At 42.0% G+C, this 20,112-nt stretch overlaps 1 protein-coding gene across 1 annotated transcript in view; it reads left to right on the forward strand.

Moving 5' to 3' along the window:
• Positions 1–5,105: 5,105 nt before the first annotated feature.
• The window catches only part of LOC129696432 (E3 ubiquitin-protein ligase RNF114), a 28,871-nt gene continuing 13,864 nt past the window's right edge, over positions 5,106–20,112 (forward strand). Inside the window, exons 1-2 of the mRNA XM_055634314.1 lie at positions 5,106–5,372; positions 18,912–19,065. Of these exons, the coding sequence (XP_055490289.1) occupies positions 5,242–5,372; positions 18,912–19,065 (285 nt within the window). The 5' untranslated portion in view covers positions 5,106–5,241. The remainder of the gene's footprint in view (positions 5,373–18,911; positions 19,066–20,112) is intronic.

Genomic DNA, 20,112 nt, shown 5'->3' on the forward strand with positions numbered 1-20,112 from the left:
CGAAGCAGTGATTGTGAACGTATCAGTGAAACCTAAGTTAGTCCGGCCAGCCAAGCATAAGATTTTTCTCTACAAGAAAGCCAAATTTGAAGACATAGGGGACAGGCTCAGGAACGTTGACGAGAAGCTGACTTCTGAGTACACAGAGTCAAAAACTGTTAATGAGCTAGTGACTGAATTTAACTAAGTTGTCCAGAATGTCATGGACAAATTTATACCATGACTTCTTCGAGATGGAAATTAACTTGGATAAATAATTCCATCAAGAGAGACAATTGTAAAAAGAAGCGCCTGTACAGAAAAGCCAAGAAATATAGCTCTTCAGCAGCCTGGGACATTTTCAAAAAGCACACAGACACACAGACAGGAAAATTAGGAAAGCCAAGAAGGAGTATACCCGTGATATCATTGTTGAAGTTTGGAGAGTAACAACACCAAACCGTTCTGGAATTTCATCGTCGAAACGGCAAGAGGTGTTTGGTGTCTTAACATTGTCTCCAACTGATGGTACCAACGTTTGCTCTGCTAAAGACAAGGCAGACGTTTTAACGACCAATTTTGTTCAATTTTTACCAACAAGCCACAAATAATTTTCCTGATATGTCCGACTCTGAAATTCCTGACAGGCCAAACATTGTTATCAACAAGCAAGGTGTTGAGAAGCTATTGCAAGGTGTGAATCCAAATAAAACTTTGGGTCCTGACGCCATTTCTGCGAAGATCCTGAAAGAATGTTCCTCCTCAATTGCTCCCTTGTTTACTCAGATTTTTCAGAAATCATTTAATTCTGGCTGTTTACCGGATGCTTGGCGTGATGCTAACGTAACTCCGCTTTACAAGAAAGGCGATAGAAGTAACCCCGGAAACTATAGACTAGTTTAGTTGACATCAATTTCATGTAAGTTTTTGGAACATATCCTGCATCGTCATATCATGAATCATTTTGAGCAATATCACATCTTAGTCGACGTGCAACATAGTTACCGCAAGGGATGTTCGTGTGACACTCAATTATCTGCTCTTGTTGACCTTGCAAAGATTTTGGATGATAAAGGCCAGGTGGACCTGATTATCATGGACTTCATTAAGGCATTCGATTTTGTGCCCCACCGACGTCTTTTGATGAAACTTCGCCACATGGGAATTAGAAACAACGCATTAAAGTGGATTGAGTCTTTCCTTACAAACCGCCACCAACAGGTTGTGCTGGAGGGTGTTTCTTCAAACAGCGCAAAAGTTTAATCTGGGGTTCCCCAGGGTACAGTCCTGAGACCCCCACTATTTTTGGCATATGTCAATAATCTGCCTTTCAAGGTGATTGTTTTCTCTATAATAGAATACAAGGATTCGGAGAGACTCCAACAAGACCTTGATGCTTTAATCAAATGGGAAGGAGATTGGCAGATGTCTTTCAATTCTTTTAAGTGCTTCAGTATGAGAGTTACCCACAGGAGGAATCCGGTTTACCATGAAGTAAAACATGTGGCTCTCCACCCTGGAAGAGGTGAAACATCATCCCTACCTGGGAGTGGAACTTAGCAATGATTTGAAATGATCTCCTCACACCAACCAAACAACCACCAAGGCTACCAGAATGCTGGGATTACTGAACATAAATATTTATTATTGTAACAACAGAACTACAAGTCTCTGATAAGACCTAAACTTGAGTATTGCTCCGTGGTCTGAGATCCACAACACAAAATAGCAGCAACAGGATCGGTCTTGGATAGCAGCAACAGGATCGGTTTGAGTCAGCATGGATTTACGGAGGGGAAATCATGCTTGACTAATCTTCTGGAATTTTAGAATGTAAATAGGGAAATGGACAAAGGATGTAGTGTACCTGCACTTTCAGAAAGCATTTTATAAGGTCCCACATAGGATATTAGTGGGCAAAATTAGAGCACATGGTATTGGGGGTAGGGTACTGACATGGATAGAAAATTGGTTGGCAGACAGGAAACAAAGAGTAGGGATTAACGGGTCCCTTTCAGAATGGCAGGCAGTGACTAGTGGGGTACCGCAAGGCTCAGTCCTGGGACCGCAGCTATTTACAATATACATTAATGATTTAGATGAAGGGATTAAAAGTAACATTAGTAAATTTGCAGATGACACAAAGCTGGGTGGCAGTGTGAACTGTGAGGAGGATGCTATGGGGATGCAGGATGACTTGGACAGGTTGGGAGAGTGGGCAGATGCAGTTTAATGTGGATAAATGTGAGGTTATCCACTTTGGTGGCAAAAACAGGGCAGATTATTATCTGAATGGTGTCAAGTAGGGAAAAGGGGAAGTACAACGGGATCTGGGGGGTCCTTGTTCATCAGTCACTCAAAGTAAGCATGCAGGTACAGCAGGCAGTGAAGAAAGTGAATGGCATGTTGGCCTTCATAAAAAGAGAGTATAGGAGCAAAGAGGTCCTTCTGCAGTTGTATGGGGCCCTAGTGAGACCACACCTGACGTATTGTGTGCAGTTTTGGTCTCCAAATTTGAGGATGGACATTCTTGCTATTGAGGGAGTGCAGCGTAGGTTTACAAGGACTGCCATATGCTGATAGAATGGAGCGGCTGGGCTTGTATACTCATGAATTTGGAAGGATGAGAGGGAATCTTATTGAAATATATATTATTAAGGGTTTGGACATGCTAGAGGCAGGAAACTTGTTCCCAATGTTGGGGGAGTCCAGAACCACAGGCCTCAGTTTAAGAATAAGGGGTAAGCCATTTATAACGGATATGAAGCTTTTTCACACAGAGGGTTGTGAGTCTGTGGCATTCTCTGCCTCAGAAGCCGGTGGAGGCAGATTCTCTGGACGCTTTCAAGAGAGAGTTAAGGGGTTGTCCCACTTGGGCGACCTAATCTGCGAGTTTAGAAGAGTGTCTTCAACCTTCAAACTATTCCAAGCAATATCTTCAAACTATAAATTCATCCAGTAAACCAAAGACCAGGCAATCTGTGCTTTTCAAATCCACATCATCCCAACAAATAAAGACTGCTATAGGTATTCACTCTACCCAAAGACAATTCGCGAATGGAATCATCTCCACCATGACATTTGCACTGCACCCAATGTCAAGGCCTTCAAGACCAAGCTGGAAATAATCGATATTAAGACGCTGACTTCTAAGCCCCACTTTAATATTTAATTGTGACTTTGCACATGACCCTCCTAATAAATATGTATGCAACAACCAGTGATGGTGATTGTACGTCCAGATACAGATACAGATATTCAGGGAATAGAGGGATAAGACTGTGCAGGCAAACAAGACATTTAACTTGGCACAGACATTTCGGGGCGAAGGGCCTTTTGCTGTGGTCTATTATTCTGTGTTTTAATGTTCATGGATGATAACAGGGGAACGTTTAAAAGACATTTAGATTGGCTCTCGACTAGAAACGTTAACTATCCATGTTCTCCAGAGATGCGGCCTGACCCGCTGAGTTATTCCAGCACTTTGTGTCCTTTTGTGTATTAACCAGCACCCGCAGTTCCTTGATTCCAGAATCAAATGAGTCACACCATGTAGGCCCTGCCTGTGGTTAGCCCATATGCCTCTCAACCTATCCTATCCATGTACCTGTTTGTTTCTTCAGGGGTGCGACAGTAAAAGCCCTGTCACACTGTGCGAGCTGACCCACGAGGTACCCCGAGTGAAAGACTCGTGGTTGTGTAGAGGATTTTAAGTGTATGATCAAGAGTTTAACCGAGTTCCCACGGGTTTGACAAGGTTTGCCGTTTACTTGTCATTTCTGCGATGTTCCAAGTTCGTCTCCCGAGTTACGAAGTTCCTCTCCCGAGTTACTCTTGAGCCAACCGCTCATGAAGGTTGAATGAAGGTCTGTTTTAATAAGCAACAGTGTTTAAAATGTTTAACCCAGCAGCCAAATGCAGGGTGGCGATCCAAAACTTGTTCTCCACAGATGTTAGTTCAGCACTTTTGTGTTTCAAGACACCAGCACCAGGGTAGTGGGAGATGATGGCGGAAATATTGAATGGAACACAAGCCTTGCTGTACTGTAGACTCTGCAGAAACCTGTTGGGTATGAGAGGTTTAGAGGGATAGAGGCCAAATGTGAGACAAGGTCATCCCTCAGCTTCCTGCACTGCAAAGAAAAAACAACTCAAACCTATCCATCTTCTTCTTGCAACCCAAGCCCTCCAGGAAGGGCCTAGCTTGGAATGAACAAGGACCGAGGGGGGGGTTTCCGTGCTGTAACACTCTATGACCCCCCCCCCCATAACCAAACCATGTAAATCTCTCAGAGCGGGTGCCATTCTTGACGCGCATGGAGATTGTGACAGAATCCCTGGTCTACAGGCAGGACACAAAGTTGGCGATGTATCGGATTCATAGGGACATTGGCCACCCCCTCGCCTCTCAGAGTATTTTTTCCCCCTACATTCTTCCTCTATTTGCGAGGCCTCCCTTTAACTGAAACACTCCACTTGATCGCTCTCGACCGCAGGGATTTGCTCCCACATTATGTAATTGTTTCGAATTTACAGCATGGGAACAGGACCTTTGGCCCACCGAGTCCACGCCAACCATCGATCACCCGTACCCAATTTCTCGTTTATCCCACTTTCGCATCCCACACACTAGTGGCAATTTACAGAAGTCAAGGAACCCCCAAACCTGTACGTCTTTGGAGGTTTGCTCCTCCGTTCTGCTGGTCACAATACTTATGAATTAACTCGGGGTACCTCGTGGGTCAGCTCGCACAGTATGGCGGGTTTAACTGTCTTAACTATCTCCTTTGGCAGCTCGTTCCATACACGCACCTCCCTGTATGCAAAGATGTTACCCCTCAGGTTCCTATTAAATATTTCCCTTCTCAGCTTAATCACCTTAAATAACACCTTAACCGTTCTACATTGAGATGGATACAAGGTTTAAAGGAGGATGCGCCAAACGCTTACCAATGGAACTGACTCCGTTATAAACGCTAGCATGGACGAGGTGGAAGGAAGGGCTTGTTTCTCTGCTGTGGGACTTTCCGAGGGCAGATCAGGCAATAAGGTCCAAAGATCTTATAGCAGGTCTAAGGTCTGCTTCAGCGGGTAGCTTGTGCGGGCGCAATATGAACTTGAGTTGAGTGGAGACACTGCCAGGGAAAATTGGCCGGGAGTTTCCCCGTCTCTGCTCGGTTGATATAGGCTGCAACCCTTGCACTTTCGTTTCACTTATGACTTCGACAGTCAGCGTCCCGCCCTCTGCACCGGGAAGCCGGGATGGGTAACACAGCGAGCCGCGGTGGCGAGGAGCAGATGGAAGAGATGGTCTCGCGGGGAGCGGAGGACTTCGAGTGCCCCGTGTGTTTGCAAGTGTTGGAGAGACCCGTGCGGACCCAGTGCGGGCATGTGTGAGTCTCGGCTTCTTCTCTCTCTCTGGTTTACTCCAATCCAACTATTGTAGAACCTGTCAGTACAAGAGCAATAACATGTACAAACAAGGAACCGCAGATGCTAGTTTACAAAACAATAGAGCATTGGAGCCACTCAGCGGATCGGGCAGCATGTTCTCTGGAGACGTGGATAGGTGACGATTCGGGTCGGGAGCCTTCTTCAGACTGATCGGAGTAGGGAACTGCAGATTCTGGGTTTACAAAAATAATGGACATAAAGTGCTGGAGTAACTCAGCGGCTCAAGTAGCATCTCTGGGGAACATGGACAGGTATCTGAAGAAAGGTCCAGATTAGAAGCGTCACCTATCTAGGTTTTCTGGAGATGCTGCCGGACCCGCCGAGTCCTGCATTTTGAGTTATGTTGGGGAACGGAGAGGGAGGGGGTGAAACGGGAGGAAACATAGAAAATAGGTGCAGGAGTTGTCCATTCGGCCCTTCGAGCCAGCACCGCCATTCAATATGATCATGGCTAATCATCCAAAATCAGTCCCCCTTTCCGGCTTTTTCCTCATATCCCTTGATCCTCAGCCCACAGAGCTCAATCTAACTCTCTCTTGAAGGGACTGCAAGATGTTCCGTTGCTGTAGCGCACGTAAAGATCCCACCATTGGTTTCAGTGATGTAGGTTGGAGGGTAAATATCGGCCCATCCCCGGGGATGGCAGCCCGGTTCTCCTCTGTTGCCGAGAGGTCAGGATATCTATTCTGCCCCTCCCATGGCCCATCAATACTGGCCCGCTCGGTTGCCTCTGAGGAGGGACTCGAACCCGCTGCATTTTCACTCTGCACCAAAGGAGGTGCCACTGTGACAAAGCAGGATGATCTGGTAAAGAGTTTCAGGCTGGAAGGATGCAAATGGTGTCGGTTGGAGTCAAGAGTGTTAATTGTCATGTCTGTGAACAAGGGAACAATTAAATTCTTACTTACAGCAGCATAACTGTAAACACAGTACAGGTTTAGGTATAAACAAAGAACTGTATGTGGATGCTGGTTTTGAAACATAGAAAATAGGGGCATGAGTAGGCCATTCGGCCCGTCGAGCCATCATATGCTTTTTTATTGTTTGTTTATTTTTTAGAAGTTAATACAGTACAAAACAATACAGTGGTACCAAATTTTAGGTGCCAACTATGTCATAACGTAATACATTCTATGTACAACCTCTAGTTTTATGTTTTTGAAAAGGAAGTAAAAAAAAAACAAAAAATAGAGAAGAAAAAGAGGAAAAATAGATAGTAGAAAGTAGAAATAGGAGAAAAAGAACCTTAAAAAAAATAAATTTTCAAATCTTTGTTCGGAGATGTAAATCTATCCACGACCTGACCTGAAATCAGTAATCTTTACGGTACTGCTGCATCACATGATTCCAGTCGATGAAAGGAGGCCAATTCCTTAAGAATTGATCATATTTATCTATTAGGCGGAGTCTCATTTCTTCAAGGTGTGCTATGTCCGTCATATTCCTAATCCACATTTTAATAGTTGGTATAGCTGTATTTTTCCAAAATTTAAGTATCAATTTCTTTCCAATTATTAACCCATAATTAAAGAATACTTTTTGGTCCTTATTTAAATTGATATCTTCTACTATTATTCCAAATATAATCCATTCCGTATTAGGTTCTATTCTTGACTTGAAGAGCTTTGTAAATATATCAAATATATCGCTCCAAAATTTATTCAACTTTGTACATCCTACAAATGAATGTGTTATATTGGCATTTTGAAACAAACATTTATCGCATCTGGGAGAGACGTTTGGGTAGAATTTATTCAACCTCGTTTGTGAATAATATAGTCTATGTAATCATCTAAATTGAATTAAATTATGTCTTGCATTAATGGAACAATTATGTGCTCATCAGATACTTTTGATGATGATGATGCATTTTATTTGCTGGCGCCTCTCTGGACACCCAAGGACACCTTACAGGACATAAAATCACAATACATTTATCAATAATAAAATAAAGTTGATTAAAAACAAAAAATACACAAAACATTTTAAGTCATTAAAATCAGGGTGAACATGGTGGAAGTTATGTCGGGTATGCTAATCTAAACAGGTGTGTTTTGAGTTGTGATTTGAATTGATCGATAGTGTCCACGTGACGGATGGGAGGTGGGAGAGTGTTCCAGAGATGTGGGGCAGAGCAGCTGAAGGCTCTAGCACCCATGGTGCTGAGTCTAAATGTGGGGACAGTTAAAATTGCAGCTGAGGAGGAACAAAGTGACCGGGAAGGAGTGTATGGTAGCAGCAGGTCAGAGAGGTATTGGGGAGCAAGGTGGTGTAGGGCTTTGAAGGTCAGCAGCAAAATCTTGTAGTTAATCCGATGGTGCACAGGGAGTCAGTGGAGCTGAGTGAGGATGGGTGTGATGTGGTCTGATGATCTGGTGCAGGTGATGATCCGGGCTGCAGAGTTCTGAATGCATTGGAGGCGATGAAGAAGTTTATTGGAGGTGTAAGTGAGGAGGGCGTTGCAGTAATCGATGTGGGATGTGACCAGAGTGTGGATGAGGACTTTTGTATTGTCTTTGGAGAGGGAGGGGCGGAGTCTGGAGATGTTGCGGAGGTGAAAGTATGCAGAGCGTGTGATATTGCTGATGTTGGGGCCAAAGGAAACTGTACTGTCCAGAATGACGCCGAGACTTTTGACATGGGAGGAAGTGGGTATGGGTGAGCCATCAACTGAAATGGTGAACGGGTGGGTTTTGGAGAGTGTGGACTTTGAGCCAATTAGCATGATTTCCCATCTATCTTTCGGGATCTTTATCATTAGTTAAACATATAACCATATAACAATTACAGCACGGAAACAGGCCATCTCGGCCCTACAAGTCCGTGCCGAACAACTTTTTTCCCTTAGTCCCACCTGCCTGCACTCATACCATAACCCTCCATTCCCTTCTCATCCATATGCCTATCCAATTTATTTTTAAATGATACCAACGAACCTGCCTCCACCACTTCCACTGGAAGCTCATTCCACACCGCTACCACTCTCTGAGTAAAGAAGTTCCCCCTCATGTTACCCCTAAACTTCTGTCCCTTAATTCTGAAGTCATGTCCTCTTGTTTGAATCTTCCCTATTCTCAAAGGGAAAAGCTTGTCCACATCAACTCTGTCTATCCCTCTCATCATTTTAAAGACCTCTATCAAGTCCCCCCCTTAACCTTCTGCGCTCCAGATAATAAAGACCTAACTTAGTCAACCTATCTCTGTAACTTAGTTGTTGAAACCCAGGCAACATTCTAGTAAATCTCCTCTGTACTCTCTCTATTTTGTTGACATCCTTCCTATAATTGGGCGACCAAAATTGTACACCATACTCCAGATTTGGTCTCACCAATGCCTTGTACAATTTTAACATTACATCCCAGCTTCTATACTCAATGCTCTGATTTATAAAGGCTAGTATACCAAAAGCTTTCTTTACCACCCTATCTATATGAGATTCCACCTTCAAGGAACTATGCACGGTTATTCCCAGATCCCTCTGTTCAATTCCCTACCATTTACCATGTACGTCCTATTTTGATTTGTCCTGCCAAGGTGTAGCACCTCACATTTATCAGCATTAAACTCCATCTGCCATCTTTCAGCCCATTTTTCCAAATGGCCTAAATCACTCTGTAGACTTTGGAAATCCTCTTCATTATCCACAACACCCCCTATCTTGGTATCATCTGCATACTTACTAATCCAATTTACCACACCTTCATCCAGATCATTGATGTACATGACAAACAACAAAGGACCCAACACAGATCCCTGAGGCACCCCACTAGTCACCTGCCTCCAACCCGATAAACAGCCATCCTCCATTACCCTCTGGCTTCTCCCATTCAGCCACTGTTGAATCCATCTTGCTATTCCTGCATTTATACCCAACAGTTGAACCTTCTTAACCAACCTTCCATGAGGAACCTTGTCAAAGGCCTTACTAAAGTCCATATAGACAACATCCACTGCTTTACCCTCGTCCATTTCCCTAGTAACCTCTTCAAAAAATTCAAGAAGATTAGTCAAACATGGCCTTCCAGGCACAAATCCATGTTGACTGTTCCTAATCAGACCCCGTTTATCCAGATGCTTATATATGTTATCTCTAAGTATCTTTTCCATTAATTTTCCCACCACTGAAGTCAAACTAACAGGTCTATAATTGCTAGGTTTACTCTTAGAACCCTTTTTAAACAATGGAACAACATGCGCAGTACGTCAATCCTCGGGGACTATTCCCGTTTCTAATGACATTTGAAATATTTCTGTCATAGCCCCGGCTCTTTCTACACTAACTTCCCTCAATGTCCTAGGGAATATCCTGTCAGGACCTGGAGACTTATCCACTTTTATATTTTTCAAAAGTGTCAGTACTTCTTTTACTTTGAACCTCATAGTATCCATAGCTACTCAACTAGTTTCCCTTACCTCACATAATTCAATATCCTTCTCCTTGGTGAATACCGAAGAAAAGAAAAATTGTTCAATATCTCCCCCGTCTCTTTTAGCTCTGCAGATAGCTGTCCACTCTGTCGCTCCAATGGACCAATTTTATCCCTCGTTATCCTTTTGCTATTAATATAGCTGTAGAAACCCTTTGGATTTACTTTCACCTTACTAGCCAAAGCAACCTCAGATTCAGATTCAGATTCAATTTTAATTGTCAGTGTACAGTACAGAGACAATGAAATGCATTTAGCATCTCCCTGGAAGAGCGACATAGCAAACGAGCAACCTCATATCTTCTTTTAGCTTTTCGAATTTATTTCTTAACATTCTTTTTACATTCCTTATACTCCTCAAGCACCTCATTTACTTCATGCTGCCTATAATTATTGTAGATCTCCCTCTTTTTCCGAACAAGATGTCCAATTTCCCTTGAAAACCAGGGCTCTTTCCAATTTTTACTGTTTCCTTTCAACCGAACAGGAACATAAAGATTCTGTACTCTTAAAATTTCCCCTTTAAATGTCCTCCATTTTTCTTCTACATCCTTCCCATAAAACAAAATGTCCCAGTTCACACCTTTTAAATCATCTCGCATCTCATCAAAGTTAGCCTTTCTCCAATCAAAAATCTCAACCCTAGGTCCAGTTCTGACCCTCTCCATAATTATATTGAAACTAATGGTATTGTGATCACTGGACCCGAAGTGCTCCCCAACGCATACCTCCGCCACCTGTCCCGTCTCATTTCCTAACAGGAGGTCCAGCACTGCCCCTCCTCTAGTAGGTACCTCTATGTATTGCTGCAAAAAACTATCTTGCACACATTTTACAAACTCCAACCCATCCAGCCCATTTACAGAATGTGTTTCCCAGTCTATGTGTGGAAAGTTGAAATCTCCCACAATCACTACCTTGTGCTTACTACTAATATCTGCTATCTTCTTACATATTTGCTCTTCCAATTCTCGTTCCCCATTTGGCGGTCTATAATACACCCCTATAAGTGCCCCTATATTGGACATTTATTATTGCACTTTAATAACATACCTCAAAATTTTACTACAGTCTGGCACACTGTGAATATTTTAAATAATGTATATTGTCTATCTTATTGGTATATTGTCTGTCTGTGTTATAAATATTACTTGCACATTTGGAGTATGGGGAAACGCAATTTCAATCCAATTTATTTGAATTGACAATAAAGTTTACTTTGCACTTTGAACTTTGAAGTGTTGCTACACCTTTCCCACTTCTCAGTTCCACCCAAATAGCCTCCCTAGATGAGCCCTCCAATCTATCCTGCCAAAGCACTGCTGTAATATCTTCCCTGACTAGCAATGCAACACCTCCACCTCTTGCCCCTCCAATTCTATCACACCTGAAGCAACGAAATCCTGGAATATTTAGTTTCCAATCACAGCCCTCCTGCAACCATGTTTCACTGATCGCCACAACATCATACTTCCAGGTGTCTATCCAGACTCTAAGCTCATTCACCTTTCTTACAATGCTCCTAGCATTAAAATATGCACATTTAAGAAACCCCCCGTCTCTTATTCTCTGTTTATTTCCTTTTTTTTTTTTTCTTGTGTCCGAGTGCTTCCCTTTTCTGCTTCCTGCCTCCCTTTCTGTCTACTAGCTTTCTCTATTTGAGTCCCTCGCCCCAACCATTCTAGTTTAAAGTCTCCCCAGTTGCCTTTGCAAATTTCCCCGCCAGGATATTGGTCCCCCTCGGGTTCAAGTGCAATCCATCCTTTCTGCACAGGTCCCACCTTCCCCAAAAGAAGTCCCAATGATCCAGAAACTTGAATCCATGCCCTCTGCACCAGTCTTTCCGCCACGCATTTATCCTCCACCTCGCTCCATTCCTACTCTCACTGTCACGTGGCACAGGCAGTAATCCTGAGATTGTTACCTTTTTGGTCCTTTTCCTTAACTCTCCTCCCAACTCCCTAAATCCTCCCTTCAGGACCTCTTCCCTTTTTTTACCTATGTCATTGGTACCTATATGTACCACAACCTCAGGCTCCTCTCCCTCTGATTTCAGGATATTTTGGATGCGTTGAGACACATCCGAGACCTTGGCACCAGGGAGGCAGACCACCATCCTGGTCTCCCGACTGCGTCCACAGAATCGCCTATCCGACCCCCTAACAATAGAGTCCCCAATTACTATTGCCCTCTTCTTTTTTTCCCTACTTTTCGGAGCAACAAGGTCGGTCTCTGTGCTGGAGGCCCGTCCGCTGTCACTACCCCCGGGTAGGCTGTCACACCCATCCGTACTCAAACAGGAGTACTTATTTGCAAGGTGTACCGACATTGGAGTACTCACTCGTTCCTGCCTCTGCCCCTTGCCCTTCCTTAGCGTGACCCACATGTCTCTCTCCCGTGGTTTTGGAGTGACCACCTCCCTATAACTCCCCTCTATGACCTCCTCACTCTCCCTGATCAGACAGGTCATCGAGTTGCTGCTCCAGGATCCTAATATGGTCCCGTAGGAGCCCCATCTCGCTGCACCTGGTGCAGATGTGGACGTCTGGAGGGCCATCCGACACCATAGTTCATGTTCCCAATCTTCTCTTAGTGCCTCTGTTGAGGGTAATTCTCTATTTAATATATTATTATAAAAATATGATATTAGTTTTTGTGAATCAGCCTTAATATTCATTGCTTCTTCTAAAGGGTCTAAAAATATAGTTTGAAATCTATGTATATATTTCTTCATAAAGTCACATATCTGTATATATTTAAAATATTGATTATCATTCAGTTTAAATTTTGATTTTAATTGTTGAAATGATAACAATTTGCCCAATTCATACATATCTCCTACTTTCCTAATCCCCAGTCTATCCCATTGTTTATATGTTTTGTCGATAAGAGATGGTTTGAATGCAGGATTGTTCAATATTGGGGTTAGTACTGATAGATTATTTAATTTCAAGGATAATTTTATTTGTTTCCAAATTCTTATTGTATTGTGAATAATTGGGTTCTTCTTATATATTATACTATTCAATTTTATCGGTGAGAACAAGATTGTTCCTATATCGTACGGGAAACACTCCTCTTTCTCCATTCTTATCCACTCCGACTGGTGAGTGGAACTATCCAACCAGTACATTATGTTCTTAATATGCACTGCCCAGTAGTAATACGTAAAGTTAGATAATGATGAACCCCCAACTTCTTTAGGTTTGCACAAATGCTTTCATTGAATTCTGTGTGCTCTATAATCCCATATAAAATCTGTGATATTAGAATCTAGTTTTTTGAAAAAATATTTTGGAATATATATTGGGATCGCTGGAAACAAATATATTAATTGTGGTAAGAAAGTCATTTTTATAGCGTTAATTCTACCTATCAATGAAAGCGGGAGCGTTTTCCAAAATTTAATCATAACATCAGTTTATTTAATAGTGGCATAAAATTGGCACTAAATAATGATTTGTGTCTTCTCGTAATTTGAATACCCAAATACTTGAATTTTTCTGTTGCAATTTTGAAAGGGAATTTTAATAAGTGTCTCGCATCCTGTGGTTTTAAAGACATAATTTTGCTTTTATTCCAATTTATTCTATATCCTGAAAAAGAACCAAATTCCTCAATTAGTGTTAACAAGGTGGGGATACTCGTTTGTTTATTAGTAATATATAAAAGAATATTATCAGCATATAATGAAATTTTATTCTTTGAGTCCTTAGTATTATATCCGTGAATATTCGGATGATTTCTAATCCTTTCAGCCAGCGGTTCGATCATAAGGGCAAATAGCAATGGTGATAAGACACAACCCTGCCTATTACCCCTTGATAAATAGAATTTTGGAGATAACATATTATTAGTTAATATTCTTGCCGCAGGTTTATCATAAAGTAGTTTAACCCATCTAATAAAATTATCTCCTGTATTAAATTTTTGGAGTACCTTATATAAATACTGCCATTCTACCTGATCAAATGCCTTCTCTGCATCCAGCGTAATGACTGAAATATATTCAATATCTTCACTCTTTGTGAGAGTACATTATATTGAAAAGCCTTCTCAAGTTATTAAATGATTGTCTTTTGGGTATAAATCCCGTTTGATCCGGGTTTACCAATTTGTTAATATAATTATTCAGTCTTCTTGCTAGAACCTTTGCTAAGATTTTTTGATCCATATTTAGAAGTGATATAGCTCTGTAAGAACCCGGTTCATCTAAATCTTTATCTTTTTTTGGTATAAGCGTTATTGTTGATTCTGCTAAAGTTTCTGGTAGTTTATTTTCGGTATAAGCCGGCGTGTATAAGTTGAGTAATCTTGGTACAATTGACTCCTGAAATCATTTATAAAATTCATTACTAAAACCATCTGGTTCTGGGGTCTTCCCATTTTTCAATGAGTTTATTATTTGTTTTATTTCTTCACTAGTAATCCGTGCTCCTAATTCCTTTTGTTCTAAACTATCCAATTTAGGGAGGTTGCAATCATCTAAAAAAATTGTAATTTTACTATCATCAGTATTTATTTTAGTTGTGTATAAATTATGATAAAATTGGGCAAACCTTTTATTAATATCCATTGGTAGTGTTAGAAGCTCACCCTTATCAGATTTCATTTTAGTGATAGTATTTTCCTTTTCTTGTTGCTTCAGTTGCCTCGCTAATAATTTATGTGGCTTATCCCCAAATTCGAAGTGTGCCTGTTTTGTAATTTGGAATAGTCTTATTACTCTTGCCGATAATATTCTATTGATTTTATATTTCAATAAGGTTATCTTATTATGTTTGTCTATGGTTGGGTCACTTGCATTGTCCAGTTCTAGTGATTTTATTTCCTGTTCTATCCTCTGAAGTTCTCTTTTATTTTCTTTATTTTTAAAACTTTGATAAGAGATTATAGCTCCGCGAATGTATGCCTTAAAGGTTTCCCATAATAGCGATACAGAAATACCCGGCGTCTCATTTATCTCGAAAAAATTTTTTGTTTGTTCTTTTATATACTCATAACCTTGCGGGTTATTTAATATTTGTGCGTTGAATCTCCAAAAAGGTTTTATAACCGGCATTCCCTCGATTTTAAGTATAAAAGTCAGTGGTGAAAGATCGGAAATAATACTATTATGGTATGATGGTTTAGTCGTATACGGGATTAATTTTGTATCCAATAAGAAATAGTCAATTCCTGAATAAGTTTTATGAGCCGATGAGTAAAACGAATCTTCCCTTCCAGTTGGGTTTGCTATTCTCCAAACATCAGTTATGTTATTATTTTTTATATTTATTTAAAAATTCACAGGTCTTAGTTTTAACAAGACGCTTCCCTACCTTTATTGATTTATATAAATATGGGTCTATAACACAATTAAAATCTCCCCCCATTATTATATTTGGATAATTATGCTCTGCAATTATATCTACTATTTTCTTAAAAAATTGGGGGTTATCAAAATTAGGCGCATAAATATTTATCATAGTTAATGGTGTATTATAAATTTCTCCCGTGACAATAACGTATCTTCCCTCTTTATCAGATATGGACTTCTTTAATTTAAAAGGTATACGTTTCCGAATTATAATGGCCGTGCCTCTTGCTTTAGAAGTGAATGTGTAGTAGTAGGTTTGACCTATCCAGTTTGCCCTTAATCTGATCTGAGTTTGTTGTTTCAAATGCGTTTCTTGTAGGAAAGCAATATCCATGTTTAATGATTTTAATTGGGCCAGAATTTTACCCCTCTTAATTGGCTCATTCGCACCTCTAATGTTCCAACTACAGAAAGTGAGACCTCCGGTGTTTATTCGACTATTATCTTGCATTGGCTATTATTACCAGAATGTATGATTCATGTGATGCAGCCAAGTACCTCGAAATCCCGAGTCCAGGGTTGCAATTCATAATTTCTGCACTAGTTTTACATCTCCTGGCACTATTAAACATAATTAAGGGAAAGAGAAAAACATAAAATGAAGTGTTCATAAAGATTGTTAAATCATACAACTCATAATAGTGAATAAACAAAAAAAGTGAGTGTAAGTTATCAAAAAAGCGATATCTTACAAAAAAGCCACCTATGGTGGCTAAGATTAATTTTAAATTGACCTCCGTCGATGGAATTATGCACTGGGCTTTGCCCCCGCTAGTAAAGTATCATCCAACGTTAGTCGGTTTCCTCCACTTATAACCAAAATTATCATGTCAGGTCGATTAATAGCTAAAAAATTAAAAATAAAATAGAAGAAAAGCTAGAAGATTTAAAATAAAATAAGAGTTATTGTGGGTTAAAGTACCTCGTCATTAATCATACTTTTCATTAGCCTGTATGTTAGTTAATTCATAATTAGTATTTAGAATATCTGTCTAACCTCCCCCATCCTTCCTACTATATAGTTAGTCATGTTAGTATAATACATTAAACCTTTATCGTTAATTAAGTTTATTGCGTATATATAGTTAATTAGTTAGTTAGTTATATGCTGTATATGTAAATAATAGATCATATAGTAATATGATCATTGCTGATCGTCCAAAATCAGTACTCCGTTCCTGATATTTCCCCATATCCCTTGATTCTGTTTAATACCAAGGATAGACATAAAGTGTTGGAGTAACTCAGTGGGTTAGGCAGCATAATGTGTGACATTATGGGCCGGGACCTTTCTTAAGACATAAGGTTCAATTTTAGGTGCAGGTTTGTAAACTTGCGTGAATCTGAAGAGCAGGAGGGCAAACCAACTGGACATCACTGTAAACGTACATCAATGACAATTGACAATAGACAATAGACAATAGGTGCAGGAGTAGGCCAATTGGCCCTTCGAGCCAGCACCGCCGTTCAATCTGATCATGGCTGATCATCCCAATCAGTACCCCGTTCCTGCCTTCTACCCATATCCCCGGACTCCGCTATTTTTAAGAGCCCTATCTAGCTCTCTCTTGAAAGTATCCAGAGAACCTGCCTCCACCGCTCTCTGAGGCAGAGAATTCCACAGAATCACCACTCTCCGAGAGAAAAAGTGTTTCCTCGTCTCCGTTCTAAATGGCTTACTCCTTATTCTTAAACTGTGGCCCCTGGTTCTGGACTCCCACAACATCAGGAACATGTTTCCTGCCTCTAGCGTGTCCAAGCCTTTACCAATCTTATTCGTTTCAATGAGATATCCTCTCATCCTTCTAAACTCCAGAGTGTACAAGCCCAGCTGCTCCATTCTCTCAGCATATGACAGTCCCGCCATCCCTGGAATTAACCTTGTAAACCTACGCTGCACTCCCTCAATACCAAGAATGTTCTTCCTCAAACGAGGGGACCAAAACTGCACACAATACTCCAGGTGTGGTCTCACTAAGACTCTGTACAACTGCTGAAAGATCTCTTTGCTCCTACGAATGGCTTTCTTTTGTGTTTTATCACTCTATGACAATAACATAAAGGATTAAGGACATGGTTTAGGTTTATTATTGTCACATTTATTGAGGTATAGTGAATGTCTTTGTTTTGCATGCTGTCTAAACAGATCAGATGTACTAAACATACTGTAAATACAGTCAAGTGAAACTCAGATCAATGGATAAAGCAAATGGGAAGATACAGAGTGCAGAATGCAGTTCTCAGCATTGGAGTGCACCAGATCCATTGTGATCAGGTTGCAATACACGTAGATAATGCATAATAAAGTACAATTCAATCAATTAATACGCACAGTTTTGGCCACCATCAGGCCGTGGGCAGGGGCATTCCCAGGGGAGGATCCCAGGCTGGGGATTCCCTCTCTGCACAGTGGAAACAGGCTGGAACTCTCTCACTTTGGTTTCACTTCTGCCTTACCGGCGTCCGGCTTGTCCTCCACCCCGGTCAGTTATAAGTTCCCGCTTATATCAAAGATCAAATGACGGAGGCTCAGAGAGTGGTGGACACTGTCTGGTCCATCACAGTTAGTGACCTCCCCGTGCCCGAGCCGGCTGTGTGCCCCTTTTCCGGGTTTAGGTCCGCACCTGGTTGGTTTTAGAGAGGGACTACGCGCTGTCCACGGGCACCCTAGGGGATTTCAGGAGCCATTGGGGGCACCGGGGGGGGGGGGGGGGGGGGGGGGGGGGGTGGGGGGTGGAATGCATCCTTAATAAAGAGGAAATAATGGTTTAACTTGTTTTGTTTTACTTGTATTGTGGTGGTGGGTTTGTTTTGAATAATTTCGTATTATAAATAGGATTGTAAATACTTGAATAAAACTATTAGTGGTTTAAAAAAAAGGTGGTGACCTCCCCACCATCGAAGGGATCCCGAGTCGAGTCAAGAGCAAAGAGTGTTTTATTGTTACACTAGACCAAGTAGGAACTGCTGGGCCCCTTTCCCCCATTGCAATAATCCACCACTCACCCATTCCCCCAATGTAACCGTTTCCACCACTCACCAGTCACTCGGGAGGCCTGGTCCCTCAACGCAACCCATTCCCCAACGCAATATTTCACCACTAACCCGAGGAGGTGAGGGTGAGGATTGTTGTTTAATGTTATTGAAACATTATTTTTAGTGGGGGAGTGGGATGGGGAGGAGAGGAGTGGGGGAGGGGATAAGGAGAGGGGAAAGTAGACGGAGGGTGAACAGCAGGAGGTGGGAGTGCTGGGGGATGAGGGGGAATGAGCTGCGCATGTGCAGTTAGGGGCTATGGGTGAGTGGTGGAATATTGCATAGGGGGAATGGGACCCAAAGGGTCCCTCTTGGCCAAGTTCTTAAATAAATATTAGTTTTGCTATAAACACACGTGTTTCCATATTACACAGATCTTGCAGCGAAGGCATTTATCTGCATATAGACACAAAAAGCTGGAGTAACTCAACGGGTCGGGCAGCATCTCTGGAGAAAAGGAATAGGTGACATTTCGGTTGGTTTGGAGAAGGGTCTCAACCTGAAACATCACCTATTCCTTTTCTCCAGAGATGCTGCCTGACTTGCTGAGTTACTCCAGCTTGTGTCTATCTTCTGTGTAAAACCAATATCTACAGTTCCTTCCGAGGCATTTGCTTGCACCTTGACCCTGTTTCTCGCTCAACTTTTCCTTCCAGATTTTGCCAGGAATGCCACACGATAAATTACAGGATGAACGGTGGGAAATGCGCGCTGTGCCGGCGAGAAGTTTGTCTGACGGATCAAGTCGCCATGGACATCGAGCAGCGGATGATGTCCAAGCGAGAGAAGTGTCGGGGCTGTGGCGACACTGTGAGTCGATACAGCAATCCCCCTTGGTTGCGGCATCTCAATGAGTAGCAAAGGGCTTCCCATCCTTACTCTGAGACACACCATCCGCACGCAGTGCAGACCCACCACTAAACTATTTTGCAAGGCTTGGGTGCGGGTTTACCTCGTTATTGATGAGGTTCCACCGCCAAGGCTTGTATTTCTTGCCCATCTTTAACCACCCTTGAGAAAGCACGCTACAGAAGACCGAACTTTGGTTCAGTCACGCTTGGAGTTTTATGTGCAGTTCAAGGGCGGCGTGGTGGCCCAGTGGTAGATTTGCTGCCTTACAGCGCCAGGGACCTGGGTTTGATCCTGACTACAAGTGTTGTCTGCATGGAGTTTGGATGTTCTCCCTGTGACTGACGGTTGGCGTGTGATCGATGGTCGGCGGGGACTCTGTGGGCTGAAGGGCATTTCCATGCTATATGTCATTAAATACAAAAAGGTCATATTCTAAAATAAAAGTTAGTTTTGCTACAACACGTGTCTCCATATAACGGAGATCTCGCAGCGATGGCATTTATCTGCATATAGACACAAAATGCTGGAGTAACTCATCGGGTCAGACACACCAAGTGGGTTTTCTCTGGGTGCTCCGGTTTCCATATTCCAAAAACATGCAAGTTTGTAGGTTAATTGGCTTCTATAACTTGCCCCGAATGTGTAGTGTGGCAAACTTGGAAAAAACTGAACTAATTTACGGGTGATCGTTGGTCGGCATGGACTTGTTGGGCTGAATGGACTGTTTCCACGCTGTATCTCTGGCTACCCCATTAGAGTAAAGATGTGGAGGCTTGGGAGAGGATGCAGAAGAGGTTTACCAGAATGCTTAAGAAAGAACTGCAGATGCTGGTAAAATGGAAGGCAGACACAAAATGATGGAGTAACTCAGCGGGTGAGGCAGCATCTATGGAGGGAAGGAATTGGCGACGTTTCAGGTCGAGACCCTTCTTCAGACTGATGTCAGGAGAGGGGGCAGAGAAAGAATGTAGTCGGAGACAGTAAGACTAGTGGGAGAACTGGGAA

The sequence above is a fragment of the Leucoraja erinacea genome, chromosome 4, assembly GCF_028641065.1.
Source record: "Leucoraja erinacea ecotype New England chromosome 4, Leri_hhj_1, whole genome shotgun sequence".
Classification (NCBI taxonomy): Eukaryota; Metazoa; Chordata; class Chondrichthyes; order Rajiformes; family Rajidae; genus Leucoraja; species Leucoraja erinaceus.